General features: G+C 48.7%; 1 protein-coding gene across 1 annotated transcript; it reads left to right on the top strand.

The window, feature by feature from the left end:
* Positions 1-5,183: 5,183 nt before the first annotated feature.
* On the top strand, positions 5,184-17,248 carry TACR2 (tachykinin receptor 2). The gene is made up of 5 exons (XM_006837461.1): positions 5,184-5,572; positions 7,599-7,793; positions 10,970-11,123; positions 12,294-12,490; positions 17,044-17,248. Exons 1-5 carry the CDS (start codon positions 5,184-5,186, stop codon positions 17,246-17,248), a joined length of 1,140 nt encoding a protein of 379 aa, XP_006837524.1.
* Positions 17,249-18,114: the final 866 nt, after the last annotated feature.

Raw genomic sequence — 18,114 nt, 5'->3', positions numbered from 1 at the left:
CTGGTGGCCAGGAGCAGACTTGCAGAATGTGCCCTTTGGAGATGTAATTTATTATATATGCCTGAGTGGGGGTTTTTGTTTGTGTGTTTTTTAAAAAGCTAAAGAGAGAAATATTTTAAACTGATGGTATATGGAGGAGATTATAATCAATGACAATGAAACAAGTTATATGAATTGTTGAATGTGAAACTGATGACGTGCCCTGTAAACTTTCACTCAATCCACAATAAAAACCTTAATAATAAATAAATAAAAATACCCTATGGAGCAGTTCTACTCTGCAACTCATGGGGCCACCATAAGCTGGAATTGATGGCAAGGAGGTTTCAACTGTATCCTGGCTACTCCTAGACATCGAAGACACAAACCACCATCCACTCTGAGACCAGGGAGGCGGCTATGAGGGACCTCCAGAGAGAAGTGGGGAACAGACTAATAAAGGCTCTAGAGGACTGAGGGATGCCACCAGCATGAGTCCCCTTTCCTCTTCTCTAACATGAGGACATCCAACTGGACTGGGGCTTCCAGGTTTTGGATTTCACAGAAATCATACATAGTTGTCACATTTTTATTCCACCAAGGAGCCCTGGAGGGGCAGTGCTTAAATGCTCAACAGAAAGGTCAAGTAGGTGGTTCAAACCCACCAGTTGGACCATGGGAGAAAGGACCTATGTATCAGCTTCCATATAGATTGTTGTTGCCGTTGAGACAATTCTGATTCATAGCAACCCTGTACAGGAGTTCCAAGGAGTGACTGGTGGGTTTGAACCACTGACCTTGTGGTTCACAGATCTGAACACACCAGGTGTCCTCCATAAAGATTACAGCCCAGGAAACCCTATGGGGCAGTTCTACTCAATTGTACAGGGTTGCTATGAAAGGACTCGACTCAATGGCACACAGCCGCAGGATTTTTAGAGGTAAGGCAAAACCATTGTTTTATCATTGTTCGCTCATAACAGAAAGGATAATTTAACAAGAAAGGGCATTGTCCACAATGAAAGGTCATTCTTCAAACTAATTTTGTGTCGTTCTCCATGCTGTTCTCATCTTGTCCAGTACAGGTGAATTTACCACTACTTGGTATCACTAGGTGTTGGGGGGCCAGTTATTGGGGGGCCTGCAGCTGTTTCCTAGCACTAAAGTCCTGTGACTCTGTGTGTGGCCATTGAAGCAGTCCCCTGGTCAGAGACACAGGCAATTTCTAAAGGCAAGTCCGAAAATAATTATTTCCAGGCATCAAATCCTGGTGTGGCGCTGTAGAATAAGCACTTGACCTCAAGGTCAGTTTGAACCATAAAGTCAGGGGTTCAAAGTCACCAGCCACTCTTTGGAAACCCTATACAGGATTGCTATGAGTCAGAAATGACTCAATGGCACTTAAAACAACTCAAATCAAGGTCCCTGGGTGGCACAGTGTTTTTGCACTTGGCTACTAACCTCAAAAGGAGCTCTGGCAGCGTAGTGGTTACAAATAGGGCTGCTAATCTCAAGGTCAGCAGTTAGAAACTACCAGCTGTTCCGTGGGAGAAAAATGATGCTTTCTGCTCCTGTAAAGATTTACAGCCTCAGAAACCCTGTACAGGGTCACTATGAGTCAGAACCGACTCCAGGGTACATAACCACCAACCAACCAACAATTAACCTCAAGGTTGGTGTTTCAAACCCTCCCAGTGGTGCCATGAAAGGAAGGCCTGGAAATCTGCTTCTGAAAGGTCAAGTACCCCCTGTGGATGAGTTCTGCTCTGTAGCACATGACAGCCACTTTGATTTTTGGTTTGATTGGAGGATATACCCAGTCTGGAGTGCTTCCCGGAGCCTCCCTTTTGTCTTCCACTGCCCTGAAGTAACAATGTTCTCTCCCAGCTGTCTTCTTCAGAGCTCTCCTCTAGAGCTTACACCCCCACACAGAGTTGGGAACACCGGGTTTGCTTCCCTAGCTAGCTGCTGTTGTGAGGATTCCAGCTCAAGTCGTCAGCCGAGTGTGTTACAGGGTAGAACGGGTCTGTAGAGTTCCTCAGTTGTAATCTTTACAGAACCAGGCCTCCACGCCTTCCTTCTGTAGACTGCTGGGTAGGTCTGAATCACCAACCTTTAGGTTAGCAGTGGATTACACCACTTGTGCCATTCAGAGACCTTGTGTGCCTCCCAAGTTGTGGGGGGGCTGTTGGCAGCCAGTGCTTAGCTGTCATCCCCTTCAAAGCTGCAGAGAGTTGGCTGTTCAAGATCACATCTGTCCCTTCTTGGGGCAGCCTACACCCAATGATCAGCATGGAAGTAGACAGGTCTGATCACTTTTACCCAGTACAGGACAACCCTGAAGAACCACGCTAGATCCAGAGGACCCAAGGCTTGGGTTTGTTCAAGGCTACAAGGGCCTGACTCACAGCTCGGCTAGACCTCGTGGGCAGCCTTTCCTCCTTTGCCTCCTGCCTGGGTGGGGTTCCCATAGAGTGATGGATAAACACACCCTCCAGTCTTGCAATGTCTATAGGAACTCAGAATATTTTTTCTCTTTGAACAAAGCCTGGCTTTCAAGGCCATTGTCCAGCAATGGACTTGAAAGGTCAGCTCTGAGCAGCCAAGCTCATCAGTAACCCCTTTGTCCTAGATGTCCCCTCCCCCCCCCCCATTTCCTTCCATGTTACAAGTCTCAGTATATTGTTGGAAAGCTTCAAGAACACATCATTGAAGGAGAGAATTAAATACTGAGATTAATACTTCCAAAATATAATCTATCACATATACATTGTTGTTGTTCTTAAATGCCGTCCAGCAGTTCCAACCTATAGCGACCATCTAGAGGGTTTCCAAGGAGTGACTGGTGAGCTTGAACCACCAACCTTGCAGTTCAAACTGACTTTGCAGTCTAGCATATTAACTCACAGCACCACACCAGGATTCCATCACATATACAAGGGGACTTTAAAAAGTTCATGGGGAGAGGGGAGGAATGGAATTTCTCCCTGAACTTTTTGAGGCTTCCCTCATGCTATGGAGGTGGGGGTCAGAGAGAGGTGTGTACTGCTCTGGATCTCTAAGATTTGCGGACCCAGTCTCAAGCATCTTAGCCCTGCACTGTATTTGCACTTAAAGTGCAATAAACTTCAGGTGCCTGGGAGTAGCAGGCCACAACAGCTAAGCGAGCGGGTTGTCTTGTGTGGGCTTTCTTATTTCTACACATTTTGCTCTCCAGGAGCCTACTCAATTGAGCATGAGACAGAGACAAGCCCCAAAGCTGAGCCAATGCTAAAAGAGATCAGAGGCCCTTCAGCCAGGGACCGATGTCCAAACAGAAGGTGGTGGCCCCCTCCAGAGAAAGAACAGGCCTCTCAACCATGACCTGGCCTGGGCTGAAGCCAGTTCTGTCTGGAGTGGGCTCTGGGAGGGCAGGAGCCCAGCGCATACCCAGTGGGAGGAGTAGGGGTCCGGAAAGCATCCCTTCCCAAGAGGAGGACTAGATTCCTGCATAGCAGGGGTGCCAAGCAGTAGATCAAATCTCAGTGTTGATGAACTTCTCCAGGAGTTTTCAATTAGAAAAATCAAGAAAGCGGCTCTTTCCACTTCAGCATACCTTTAGGTTTCATGATTTATGGCTTGGTGTTGGGTTTTGTTTGGATTCCATTGGTGGGATCATTTTTCTAGTACTTGAGACCTTTAAAGGTCTTTCTTTTCCTGTTCAGCCAGGGAGGCAGGCCATGATCTGTGTAGGGGGGTTCTCTAGCAGGGGAGAAGCAGCTAAGGAGGAGCAGGGTAGATGGGTGGCAGCCTACAAGAGACCCCCACTGTGCCAGGCACCTGGAGGGACACTCCTTTCGAGTCCTGGGGAAGCAGAGGTCACTGTGTCGGAGTCTGCTGAGGATACTTCCTGCCCTTCTGAATCTGCCCCACCTCCAGGGCCCACCCAGCTCCAGGTGTACACAGGTGAACCATCATCACACCTTCACTTGGTGTCCCATCACACATGTGCACACAATGACAAACCCTCAGGACTTAAAACTGACCCTTTGGGGGACCACAGCAGAGGCAGTATGCCCTAAGACGGTGTTTCTAAAAATGAGGTGCTGGGACCCAGCATCACCTGGGACTCGTCTAGAGGTGTTTTGGGTTCTGTCTTCTCCCCCTTGCAGAGTCCTGAGCTGGTTGGGGGCTGCCCTTGGAGCCCCAAATCCTTGTAGGATAGTATGTGTCCCACCCATGTAAGCACATGGTCTCATCTAAAACTCACAGAGAGATGGGTACAATGTTCTCATGACTTTTTTTCAGATGGGGAAGCTGAAGCTCAGAGAGCTTAAGTGACTTGCCCAGGGTCACACAGCCAAACTCACACCTAGGTGTGTGTGACTCCTAAGTGTGTATTCCTAATCACTTTCTAGTGGAACCCCTATCTCAGGCTGGGTTTCCACACCTCACTGAAGATGGTGTGCTCCCTGCCAAGCTCGCCTCCCGTCCCTGCCCCGCTCCATCCCTCCTGCTCTTTCCCTGTGGCTGCAGCCAGTCCTAAACCTTTCCTTAAGAGACTAGACAAGAGGCAGCCATCCAAGCAGGGGGTGGGATCAGGGTGGAAGCCAGAGCCCCAGCTCCAAGCAGGCAATTCCTCTTCCAAGGCCATTGCCCGCCCTGTACAAGGGCAGAGCTGGCAGTTGGCAGAGTCCTGAGCACACCCCTGCTCCTAACCCAGCCTGCACCCCAAAGCCTGGACAGACGGCATCTGAGTCCTGCTGGGCAGTGAGTCTACAGATTTCAGAAACTCCCGCTGCACCCTGAGCTGATCAGTTTCCTGAATAGCATTAGGAGGGACCTAGGTTCACATCCTAGGTTGTCACCAACTGACTGAGTGGCTGGAGCTGGTCACGTATCCTCTTTGGACAGCTCTATTTCTGCGGTGAAAGGCTGAACCAGTGATTTGTAAGGATGTCTCCTGCTCGGAAATGGTAGATCTAGATTCCCTTGAGGCATTTGAGGATTCTAGCCGGCATGTGGAATCTGAAATAACAATGGCTCTACGTTTCTGCTCAGCCTAATTTCATCTTTAGCCCAAGTTGTGCTGAAGGACCTCAGCTCCTGTAACGTGGCCTGGCATCCACTCCTCTCGTCCCGTACCCACACACTCAAGGAGATCTCTGTTCCACGGCAGATCTGGGCAGGACAGCAGGGCCCTCATCTGAGACCCAGAGGCAGCCATGGGAGTCTGCGATGTCATGATTGACAATATCTCGTTTAGCCCTGAAATCAACACCACGGGCATCACAGCCTTCTCCATGCCTGGCTGGCAGCTGGCACTGTGGACATCAGCCTACCTGGCCCTGGTACTGGTGGCTGTGATAGGCAATGCCACGGTCATCTGGATCATTCTGGCCCATCAGAGGATGCGCACGGTCACCAACTACTTCATCGTCAACCTGGCCCTGGCTGACCTCTGCATGGCCACCTTCAACACTGCCTTCAACTTTGTCTACGCCAGCCACAACATCTGGTATTTTGGCCGTGCCTTCTGCTACTTCCAGAACCTCTTCCCCATCACGGCCATGTTTGTCAGCATCTACTCCATGACCGCCATCACCGCCGACAGGCAAGACGGGGTCGTGGGGAAGCGAGAGGGAACCTTCTGACTTTGCTGGGGCTCAGGAGGTGTTGATGAGTTGCCTGTGATTGCACTGTGAGTTAAGGGTAGAGCCCAGGGCACTGCCTCCCAGACCCAGTTATGATCCCAAACTATCTAGAACACAGTGGACTGCAGTGCTGAAGTATATGGGATTAAGGTTAGACCAAGGAAGAACTTGGCACTAGATGAGTTAGTTGCTCAAGGCTGTGAGAAAGAGTGGGGCTGGGTCCTGAGATACTCGGGAATGTTCTCTGGAGTTGGACTTGGTTTTCGTATCTTCCTTTTACAATAAAGAAATTATATCATTTCCCTTTTCCAGGTAGATTATTGCTGGTGTAGTTGTTAAGTACCAACTCACAGCAACCCTGGATAGGGTTTCGGAGGTTATAAATCTTTGCAGGAGCAGAAAGTCTCATTTTTCTCCAGCGAAATAGCTGGTGGGTTTGAGCCGTTATTCTTGTGGTTTGCAGTCCAGTGATTATTGTACAGAGACACCACGTTCCCTCAAGTCCTCATGAGTCCACCAATCTTTCAGCTAGTAGTCAAGAGCTTATTGTGTGTGCCACCAGGGACCCCTAACACACATATAAAGCACAACTGATGGTTCCTTACAGCTATTGCTCTGTGAGGGTTTCAGTGGCTGCAGATGGTGACCTCCGCTGAGGAGGGACACGAGCTTCTGAAGCCTTTTAAAGCTGGTTGGGGAAGGTTGGTGTGGATATGGAAGGGGAACTGTGAGTCCATGGCAGGAGGAGACAAGGGGGATATAATTCAGATAAACAATCTGACTCCAAGAGACTACCAATCTGGTCCACACTCTCACTCTTAGAGAAGGACACCAAGGTCACATGGCACCTCAGAGGCCCCTCAGGGACAGAGGCAGGTTCCTGCTTTCGTTTGGGCCCTACGACCTTGGGGAAGTTCTTCCATGACACCTCAGACCTACCAGACCTCAGGACGTATCTACAGTGAGTAGCTTTCTGGGTCCCAGGAACACAGGGGAAGCAAATCTGCATGACCTGGGAGCAGACAGCTGTAACCAAGCTGGGTTCAGGGCCTCTGCCACATGAGCTGTTTCACTTTTCTGAGCCTCCATTTCCTGCTGTGGAACATGGAGACAATAACTCCTACCTGAGGTAACTTAGGAACAGGCCCTGAACCTCACCAGGCAGTTCAAATCCCTCTCAGACTCCCCAGAGAAAAGTAGATGCTGACCATCGTCATGGAAACCAGCACAAACCTTTTGCCACCGACTCATGGAGGCCGCGTGTGTGTCCGGTAGAACTGTGCTCCATACCGTTTTCAGTGGCTGATTTTTCCAAGTAGATTGCAGATCTTTCTTCTGAAGTGCCTCTGGGTAGACTGAAACCTCCAGTGTTTTGGTTAGCAGCTGAGAGTGTCGACCACTGGTTCCGCCTAGAGACCCAGACTTCTTGGAGGAGGTATCATTTCACTTTAGTAACTCTGGAGAGGAAGAAGGAGTTGCAGGTTGAGTGGGGGATGCAGAGTTGTTTCATCCACAGCAAGGCAGAGGAGGCTTCAGTGCAGCTGAAGACCTTGAGTGCCAAGTTTAAAGTTTTGGATCAATACCTTAACCATTGACCATATGTACCTATTTAAACTTAATTAAAATGAAATAAAATTTAAAATTCAGTTCCTCAGTGGCATGAGCTACATTTCGATGAAACAGTCAGATGCAGAGCATTTTCACCAACATACTGTTGGCTCTACTATGGTTTCTGAAGACGAGAGGGACTGTCATAGGGCTGAGAGGTTCAGGAAGGGCTAAGCTTTAGGCTAAAATTAAACGGGTCTCCAGTGTGGCCACAGAGCAGGTTTGTGGCCATCTGAGGGAGGTGGCCCCACTGGTTTTCTGCAGGTCAGATGATTGTTCCAGAATCTGCAGTCACCAGGCAATTGGGGTTGGGGAAGTGTGGGCCTGGGGTGGTCTGATGAAGGCACACCCCACGCTCATTCCACCCTCTGCTCACAGGTACATGGCCATCGTTCACCCCTTCCAGCCACGGCTCTCGGCCCCTGGCACCCAAGCAGTTATTGCTGGCATCTGGCTGGTGGCCCTGGCCCTTGCCTTCCCACAGTGCTTCTATTCCACCATCACCTTGGAACAGGGCGTCACCAAGTGCGTTGTGGCCTGGCCTGGAGACCGCAGGGGCATGACGCACCTCCTGTAAGACTTCCCGGAGTGGGGGCAATGATGCATGTGTGTGTGCACCTGAGACTGGACTGTGTGTGAGTGTGTGCATGCAGCACATGCAGGTATAAGCACGTGGTGGTTTGTACATGATATTAGGTGTGAGCGCTTATGATATTAGTTGTCATTGTTGCTAAGTGCCGTCAAGTCGATTCTGACCCATAGCGACCCTGTATAGGGTTCCCAAGGAGCAACTGGTGAGCTTGAACCACCGACTTGGCAGTTCAAACCACTTTGCAGTCTGACGCATTAGCCCATAGCGCCACACCAGGACGATATTAGTGGGTACATGTAAATACTGAAAGTTACATCTACATAGCACTTACATACAATAACCTTTTTAATGCTCCAAACAATCAATGGGGCATCATTATTACTACCATTCCCATATTTCATATGCAGAAATTGAAGCATTGAAGAACTAGTAAGTGTCAAAGCTGGGGTTCAAATCCAGCCAACCCTGCTCCAGAGCCCAATCTCCTAACTACTCTGCTACTTAAATAAGGATCTTCTTACCCGAGAGGTGTGGTGTGATGCATTCACTTGTGTATGTGGGGATGAGCATCTGTAGGTAGATGTGTGTGTTACACATGGGGAATGTGCATTTTGGGAAGGATGCTCAGGCCACAGAGGGCCAGCAGATGGGGCCTGGGATGTTTTCCATAGGATTCCTGCTGGCTTCTTCATATGAAGGTGGGTAGGTAGCATGGGCTGGGGGACATGGGGGACAGGGTGGGAGCATGTAAAAGAACTTAGGCAGAGCCCAGCCACTATGTGACCTGGGTAGCCCTTTTTCTCATTCTAGCCTCAATTTCCCCAGTTTTCAGTGTAGTTTTGTGATCCCCCAGCATTGCACAATTGGTGGTTGATGTATCAAGTTTGTTCTAACTCATATAGGGTTTCCGAGGTGGGTTTGAACCGCTGATTTTGAGTTAGTAGTCCCATACTTACCCCACAACATCACACCCCAACAAATCGGTTCACAGAGGAGAAAGATGCAGTTGAAAGCATGGATTGTTAGAGTTGGACAGCAGGTTCAGAAGCCTGCTCTGTTTCCTCCTGGTGGGAGGACTTTACACAGTCCTGTGAGGCTCTCTAAGCCTTCTCAGTGGTGGTTAGTAAGAGTACTTTGTGAGCGTAAATGGGAACACATGCACAAAACCTCAGCACAGTGCCTGACACATAACTGCACCCAGGAGACCCATGAAAGTGACTGAAGGTGAGAGATTTAGCCCAGCAAAGTCCCAGCTACCCGTAGCACAACCTCCCCACCCCCACAGTTTAAAATACCCCTGCCCCACACTCACTCCTACCTGGTCTCATCTATTCCCAGCACTTGCCACAAGACCACTCTAGGGCCTTCATTGCTGGAGAAAGGGCCATTTCTGTGAGAAGCCTGGGGCCGTAGTAAAAGCTCGAAGGCAATCCCTTCCTGGGGTCTCTGTCTCCACCACACACCCTACCCTCTCAGAAGGGCCCACCCAGGGGAGGGTGGAGAAGCACCCTGTTGTTGTTAAGTGCCATTTCCAACCCATAGCGACCCTTGTACAGGGTTTCCAAGGCTGTAAATCTTAACGGGAGAAGAACACCTCATCTTTCTCCCGCGGAACAGCTGGTAGTTTCGAACTGCTGGCCTTAAGGTTCGCAGCCCGATTTGTAACCACTACGCTAGCAGAGCTCCTCTCTCTGACTCAAGGCAGGTAGGTGAGCAGACATTTGGGGACTGGCCACTGGGGGCAGTGCTCCTCCACCTAAAATACAAGCCTTCCTTCCTGAGAGGAGAACCTGGAAGAATGAAGTATTGAGTACCAGCCCTCTGTGTTGGAAGAAGTGCAGCCAGAGTGCTCCTTAGAGGCCAAGATGGCCAAACTTCGTCTCTCATACTTTGGACATATTGTCAGGAGGGACCAGTCGCTGGAGAAGGATATCATGTTTGGTAAGGTGGAGGGTCAGAGAAAAAGAGGAAGACCCCAATGAGATGGATTGGCCTAGTGGCAGCATCGATGGAATCAACCATGGCAACAGTAGTGAGGTTGGCCCAGGATCGGGCAGTGTTTCGTTCTGCTGTGCATAAGGTCACTATGAGTCAGCACCGACTTGATGGCACCTAACAACAACAATATAAGGGTGCGGGAGACAAATGAGGCTTTCTGCTCCTGTAAAGATTTACAGCCTTAGAAACTCTATGCAGGGTTGCTATGAATCGGAACTGACTCTACACCACCACAGCCACCGAGATAAAGTCCTGGTGTGATGCTGTAGGCTAATGCACTGGACTGTAAAGTCGTTTGAGCCACAAGATCGGCAGTTAGGCTCACTTAACCAAAACAGCACTTAACAAAAACAGTAACAACAATATAAGGGTATAAAGGTGTGTGTTATAGGATAAGCACTGGACCACAAGGTTGGTTTGGACTGCAAGGTCACGGTTCAAAGTCACCAGCCTCTTTGGAAACCCTATACAGTGTTGCTATGAGTCAGAACCAACTCAACGGCACTTATTAACAACAATATAATGTATGAATATAAAGGAGCTCTGTTGGTGTAGGGGTTACGAGTCAGGCTGCTAATCACAAAGTCAGCAGTTCAAATCTACCAGCTGCTCCACAGGAGCAAGATGAGTCTTTCTACTCTGGTAAACATTTACAACCTCGGAAATCCTATGCAGGGTCACTATGAGTTGGAACTGACTCCATGGCATACCACTACCAACAATGTGTAAGTAAATGTGTGTATATATCTATATACACACATACAAACATACATGATTCTGGAAGAACACATGCCAGATTTAATACTGTAGAGAGTAAAATAAGTAATTTTACCTTCTCCTTTTGACCAAAAGTATTCTTTATTTTAAAAAATATTTTTTTTCTTTCATTCTCAATTCATTTGTATTGTTTATTTCCTTTTTTGGTGCATGGTTATAACACTGAAGGATTCAGCATCAACATCCTCCTTCCTCCGGCACAGTAAACTCCTCTTTTTGGCATACACGTTAGCCAATGTTACCTTTTTTTTTTTTTTTTAAATTAAACCAAGGGCTTATTTGGCGGCCCAGTACAGGAAGCCCAGACCTTGCTTCCGGTGCTGGCGGGCATGGGCGTTGCCCTGCGGATCGCCCTGTGTCCAGGTCCTGGCTCTCCTTCTAGGTACCACCTCGTGGTGATTGCCCTCGTCTATTTCCTGCCCCTCGTGGTGATGTTCGTCGCTTACAGCGTCATCGGCCTCACCCTCTGGAGGAGCGCGGTTCCCGGGAATCAAGCCCACGGTGTCAGCCTGCGCCACCTGCAGGCCAAGAAGAAGGTGCGCGCTGGGGGCGGGCCGGGGTTGGACGGGGCGGGGCGAGACTGAGGTGGACCCTGTCTCCAGGAGCCGACCGACCTGACTTTTGCAGGCGACTCAGCGGCGAAGATGCACAGGCAGCATGCCCCTGCCCCGCAACCCTGGAGCGGACCAAATTTATAATTAAAGGAGTCCCGGAATCTTAGGAGAACCTGGAAATCCTTAAACCTTACAAAAATCTCAGATCCTTCTAAGAATCTTAGAATAATGAATTTAAGAATCTTAGAATGAATTTAAGAAGCCCCCAGCACTGCAGAAGCCTTCTTGCTAGAACACAGGTGAATCCTCAGGTGCTGCAAGCGCAGCCCTCACAGAGGATGGACGCCTTGCTGGGATCTGGCCTTCTCCTTATGTCTGTCTTCCGTGCCCACCCAAAGTGCCAGTGACCTCTCCCCTCCACTCCCCCGGACTCCCAAGGGTCCTGATGTAGCATTCTATGTGCACACCTCCTCCACCCTCTCCCCATCAAAGCTTACCTTTTCCGTGCCCCCTCTGCTAGGCAACCTGGGAGGTACTGGTTAACCATGTTACATATCCAAGTAAAACTACTCATGGAGAGTGGGCTTCCCACAGAAGGGTGCAGGCCCTTGCAGGAGGCTGTCTGCACAGGTAAGACTGTGAGAAAGGAAAGGTTGGGGGCTGGCTCCTCGGCAGAAGGGAGGTCCTGCTTGAAGCCTCATTGCCTCTAGACTAGAAGGTGAAGCACAGGGCCATGGCCAAAACAGATCCCAGGGAGATGCTCCTGGAACCCAGAGCTGATAAACAGGCTCCCCTAAGGGTAGGTTAGCAGGGAGAGTTTAGCCACTCTCCAGGGAGGGAGAAGTGCTTTATGAATGAAACCTCTCCAGGATATATATGGCAACTGAATTGGGCTTTGAGGATTCAGGACTTAAAGGAAGGGATGTGGGTCGAAGGACCAGCCTGTACAAAGGCCCTGAGGTTGATGCTCAGGTGTATCTGGGCAGCAGCTAGATGATCAAAGTAGATGAGGCTTGATTGTGAGAACCTGAGATGCACCCTGGCCCTGACCTCAGAAAGCTGGTGGGGGCGTGGTGGGGCGGGGCGGTGGGGGGGATGCTGCTGGCTTGGGATTCACAGGCTGAAAAGTAACCCGATCATCTTCTGGGCCAGATTGTGAAGACCATGGTGCTGGTAGTGGTGACGTTTGCTGTCTGCTGGCTGCCTTACCACCTCTACTTCATCCTGGGCAACTTCCGGGAGGATATCTACTGCCATAAATTCATCCAGCAGGTCTACCTGGCACTCTTCTGGTTGGCCATGAGTTCTACCATGTACAATCCCATCATCTATTGCTGCCTCAACCGCAGGTGAGGTCCCCCATGCCCACCAACCCATCCCCTAGGCCTCAGGATGCCATGGCCAGGCCCCACCCTGTGCAGCTCAAGCTGAAGCCCTTGTTCCTGCCTGAGCCTTGCTCTTTCTACAGCCCCCATCACCCTCACATGAGAATGCTGGCCTCACAGCACAATCCTCTTACTTGTGGGGGCTTAAGACTCACCTCCTCCCCAAAGCCTTGTCTGACTTCCCAGGCCATAGCTCTTACTGTCTTGTCTGTTTGCTCTCTCTCCTGGGGTCCGCGTGAGAGGAGAAGAGAGAGCTGGAGGGAAGAGGAGAGACAGAGATTAAAAACAAGAAGGGAAATGAAGGAGGGAGGAACTTCAATTCAGGCATTTATTTTACTTTCCTTATTTTTAAAATAGATCTTATTATTTTTAGAGCAGTTTTAGGCTTACAGAAAAATGTGTGTGAAAAGTGCAGAGTTCCACATGCCTCCTGTTATTTCCACGACATCTCCTATTGTTGACATCTTGTCTCTAAGTGGTACATTTGTTATAATATAGCACAGCATTCCAGAGAACCGAGCTATCAAGTCACAAAAGACATGAAGGATGCCCAGTGGAAGAGACCTCTTGTGGAGCTTTTGCATTGCATTAGACCATAAGTGGAAAACAGAATCCCACCCAGAATTTTCTGAGGTGGGAAATTTCCACTGGAAACGACGAGTAGACCAACCTGGAGCAGCTAGAAGAACAGAAGATACTTCATGAAGAAAGACCAGCAGGAAAAATCAGAAACAATAATGGCAGTCTGATTGATTACTACAAGAGCAAGCAAGCTGTGCGCCCAGGAACCATCAAGGCAAGTGGTCGGGTCCCCTCAGAGCAAACTCCTTTCCAAGATTAAGACTCATGGGGAATACACAAGCAGGCATGTGGTCTGGCTGGTGACCACATTGATCACCAATAAGGAGAAGAGAGGGAAAAAACAGCAATGAAGTTGATCTAAGTCTGACCACATTCAATAGATTCCTGTGAACTCCTGCTGGTTGGCCAGCAGTTATTACAAGACCTGGGGACTCCTGGGCCCAGAGGCAGTGACATGGCCACAGAGGACTAGAGTGGAGAGTGAAGTGTCCAGCTGATAGGAAGTGAGGGGAGATGCACAAGAACACCATACTTTCAGATAGTACCCACTTGACTTGGCTTCGATGGCTGGATGATCAGAACTCAACTAGAAGAAGAAAGAAGAGGGAAACAAACAAGCAAAAAAGTAACCTGCTACAATTTGATGAACTTTACCTATACGTATGGATGTGTTGTTATGTGACTTGGAGTCGGTTCTGACTCATAGCAACTCTGTACATGGTTTCCAAGGCTGTACGGGAGAAGAAAGCCTCATCTTTCTCCCGCAGAACAGCTGGTAGTTTTGAACTACTGACCTTGAGGTTAGCAGCCCAATTCATAACCACTACGCTACCAGAGCTCCTTACGTATAGATATAGTAGCTCAAAAAAGGGAACAAATCTTTACAGCAAGGATCACTCCCACCCCCTCGGTACACAGGTTTGACAGGGATAGGCAACTTAGACATTGGCTACCCAAAATGGGGGTGGGGGGGGAGAGTGCTATAAACGCAAGAAGTGACTGGCTTACGAGCTTTCAAGAGGGAGCCTAGTTCCACCCCTGTTGGGACCGGGCTGGCGAAAGGAAATAGGGATAAGACTCTTGTGGTACAATAGTGAATAATTGCTATCAGGACTGACTGTGAGGGTTGGAAATATGGAGATAGATGTTTTTTTGACAAAAGGAGGGGAGTGATTGATTTTGGAGCTCAGGAGCGAAGGTCCCTGGGATCATCCAGCAAGAATAATGCGGAGAGCGTGACCCTACCCAGAGAAGCAGTGACGCCAGGGATGGAGACAGAGCTGATGACGATGACGTGGACAGATGGAAAGGCTGGGGACACAGGGCTCAAGGAGAGAGAGGGACTGTGTGCAGACAGCCGGGGGTGGGGCAGCGGGCCTGTGGGGTGTATCCTTTGGTTGGTTGATGATGCATGGAGGGGATTGTAATCATTGCAATGAAACAAAATATGATAAGATGAATGTAAAACTGATGTTCTACATAATCCACAATAAAACCTACATAATCCACAATAAAAACTTAAAAAACAAACAAACATGAAGGAATCTGAAATGCAGATTACTAAGTCAAAGAACCCCTCTGGAAAAGGCTGCATACTATACATGAGGGTGCTCCAAAATGTTCATGGAAAAAATCTAGTATCTTTTCATTGCATTTTTTCCATGAACTTTTTGAAGCTCTCTCATATGACTCCAGGTATATGGAGATTTACAGCTCCAGAAACCACCCTATATGGGGTTGCTATGAGTCAGAACTGATGACGCCACATAACATAGGACATTCTAGAAAAACTGTAGAAGAAAAAGGTTAGTTGTTTGGGTATGGGGCACGGGGGAAGGGATGAATAGGTCAAGTGCAGGGCATTTTTACGACAATGAAACGATTCTGTGTGGTGTATTGATGGCTACCTGACATTATGCATTTGTTGAAACTTCTTGTTAGGTACTGTAGAGGCAATTTCCATCTCATAGAGACCCTTGTGACAGAGTAGAACTACCCCATAGAATTTTCCAAGCTGTAATCTTTATGGGGGAGTTGTGGTGTGGTGCTATCTTATAAGCATTGGACCGCTTATCCTCAGAAACACTATACAGGGTTGCTAGGAGTCAGAACCAACTCGACAGCATTAAACACAACAATGTTTATGGGACTGTTTCTGTGACAACCAAGTACTTAACCCTTGTACCACCAGAGTTCCTTGTCAAAACCCATAGGGCTGTATAACACAAACCCTAACTATGTTGTTGTTGTTGTTGTTAAGTGCCCTTGAGTCTGTTTCGACTCACAGTGACCCTGTATAGGGTTTTCCAAGGAGTGGCAGGTTAGTTTGAATCACCAACCTTGTGGTTCAAACCAACCTTATAGTCCAGTGCTGTAGCCCCCAGAGCCACCCCAGGACTTTAGTTAATGGATTCACATCAGTTAGTTATCTATGGTAACAAAGGTACCACACAAACTTAACATGTCAGATGTTTTGAAGAATTTACTTACTTACTGCAGTAAAAAAACACTCAGGCTTTTTCCTGGAGCAAGGTGTGCCTTCCATAGGAATCCTGGGCAGGACCAGTGGGGCCAGCTCCTCCCTGGGAATGTATTTCGTGTCCTCCAGGGGCTTTCAGAGCAGAGACAGAAGGAGGAAGGGCTAGAATCTCACTCCTTTGGTACATTCTCGTAATTCTCCTGACTCTTAGAGGGAATGGTGCTTCTCTGGAGCACCTGGAGAGGTGTAAGTGCAGCTGGGGAGGTGCCCCAGCTCCCAGAGGTCCTGCTTGCAGAGTAGGCTTTTTCAGCCTTGGGAAACTCTGAAGGTAGGGCCCCAGCAAGGCAGTGAGGTGGTTGAGGTTGGTCTAGGCTTGCTTCCTTGTTGGTGCCTTTGATCACAGGCACACCTCTGGTACCGTAGTAGTTATGAATCGGGCTGCGAACTGCAAGGTCAGCAGTTCAAAACTACCAGCTGTCCTGCGGGAGAAAGATGGGGCTTTCTGCTCCCGCAAAGATTTACAGCTTTGGAAACCCTGTACATGGTCGCTATGAGTCGGAACCAACTCCACGGAACATAACACCACCACCTCACTCTCACCTCTGGGGCAGGGTCCAGGCAACTCAATGCCTGGAGGGTCTTTGTTGGTCAGACATCCCACTCACCTGGAAAGGAAGTGAGGGAACTAAGACTTTCTTATTTTTTTTCTACGTTTTGAGCGCTTACTGGGTATGAGGCAAGGGACTGAGCTGGTTGGGGGTGAGCATGACCTCCGGAGCTTTGTTTAGACAAGTGTGGGTGGAAGGCAGAGATTGTCAAGTGCCACACGGTGGAAATTTGTGGAACTACAAGCAGAGGAACCAAATAAGGCTTGGTTTTCTGGAAATGGAACCGTTCCTGCATTCCTAGGAACTGAGATTTGGGGTTCTCTCTTTCTCAACTGTCATACAGGCCCCATGTCTGGGTCTCTGAGCAGCCAGTGTTTTTGTTCTACCAAACTTTGCTCACTGATGGTTTCACACAACGTGTTTACACATGTACAGTGGTAGGAGAGTTGTTTATTTTCTAAGCAAATTTAGTAGTTCCATATGCGAATTTTCTTTCTAAGAAGTCTCCTTGGAAGGGTGTCCATACTCCAGTAACATTGCCCAAGCCCGAGTTTTTCTAGATTCCTCTGAATAGTCCTTGAGAAGCCTGTTACCAAGTGGAAGGAGAAAACCTGCTTTTCCTTTATACTTGTCTTCTTTTCCTTTGTTTGTAATAACAAATGGTCTAATTCAGCTTTACCACCCACTCCAGATTACTTGTTTCCAAATATCAAATCCACTGAGGAACGGTAGGCTGGCGGTAGGAAGCAGCAGTTTGCTCTGGAGGGGAATTTCTAGAGGGGTGGGCAGCCACACAACAACAGCCCCTATAACCGCACCTCTTCCCCCTTGCTTCTGTTGACCCCCAGGTTTCGCTCTGGATTCCGGCTTGCTTTTCGATGCTGCCCATGGATCACGCCAACTGAGGAGGATAAGCTCGAGCTGACTCACACGCCCTCCCTCTCCGTGAGGGTCAACAGGTGTCACACTAGAGAGACTTTGTTCATGGCTCCTTCTGAGGCTACCAATGGGCAGGCTGGGAGTGGCCAAGAAGAGATGCCCACAGGATCCTGAAGTCCTGTGTCTGGCTGCAGAGTGAGGCTTAGTACCCATGGAGAAGTAGCCAATTGAGAGGACAAGAATAGAAATTTGGCCCATTTCCCCACCTTTTAATGCACCAATGGAAAACAAGATGGATCCTGGAGCTATGCAGAGAATGCTCATCAAAGGGCCCAGCCACCTTCCCAGAGTGCTTCAGGGGATCTGGGCCAAAGAAGACTGTGAATTAACATTTGTCTCAAGAGCTGCAAGCGCAGAAGCCAGATATACAACATACATATTTGAGTTGGGTCAAGTATAAAAGGTAACTCATACAAGAAATGGTGGGGATGGGGACAAACTGGAAGGAATAGGCATCCAAAGGGGACAGCTATGGACAATGGTTGCCACGAGGGAATGAGAGTCTACTGTTGTCAATCGTCTAGTCTTTCAAGAGAAGCCAGAAAGCCAAACCTTTAGACTGACTTTAAAATGTGGCTTCCATTTTCATAAATTTTGGATATTGTTGTTAAGTGCCTCCAAGTTAGTTCTAACTCATAGCAACCCTCTACGCTGCTTCTCAGAAACCCTATACAGGGTCATTATGAATTGTAACTGACTCGACAGCATGTAGCAAGGAGGCAAAAGAAACTAGCCTCAAGTCCCAACTGTGCTGCCACTGGCAAGTAAACCTCTTCTTCTTCTGCCCCAAGATAAAACTACCTCACAGGGGTGCTGTGGGAATCCATAGAGATGATGTCTTAAAGTGGACCAGTCACAGATTAAGTGCTCAGTGAATAGCAGCTATGACTTTTATTGCTGATGCCAGCCAGCTTACACAAAAGCTTCTTGCAAGTCTACAATACAGCGCCTACCTCCACTTCTGCAGCAAAGTGGCAGTC

This window comes from Chrysochloris asiatica, unplaced genomic scaffold (assembly GCF_000296735.1).
Source record: "Chrysochloris asiatica unplaced genomic scaffold, ChrAsi1.0 scaffold00020, whole genome shotgun sequence".
NCBI lineage: Eukaryota > Metazoa > Chordata > Mammalia > Afrosoricida > Chrysochloridae > Chrysochloris > Chrysochloris asiatica.
The sequence above is the reverse complement of the archived record's forward strand: the minus strand, read 5'-3'. Positions and strand labels throughout refer to the sequence as shown.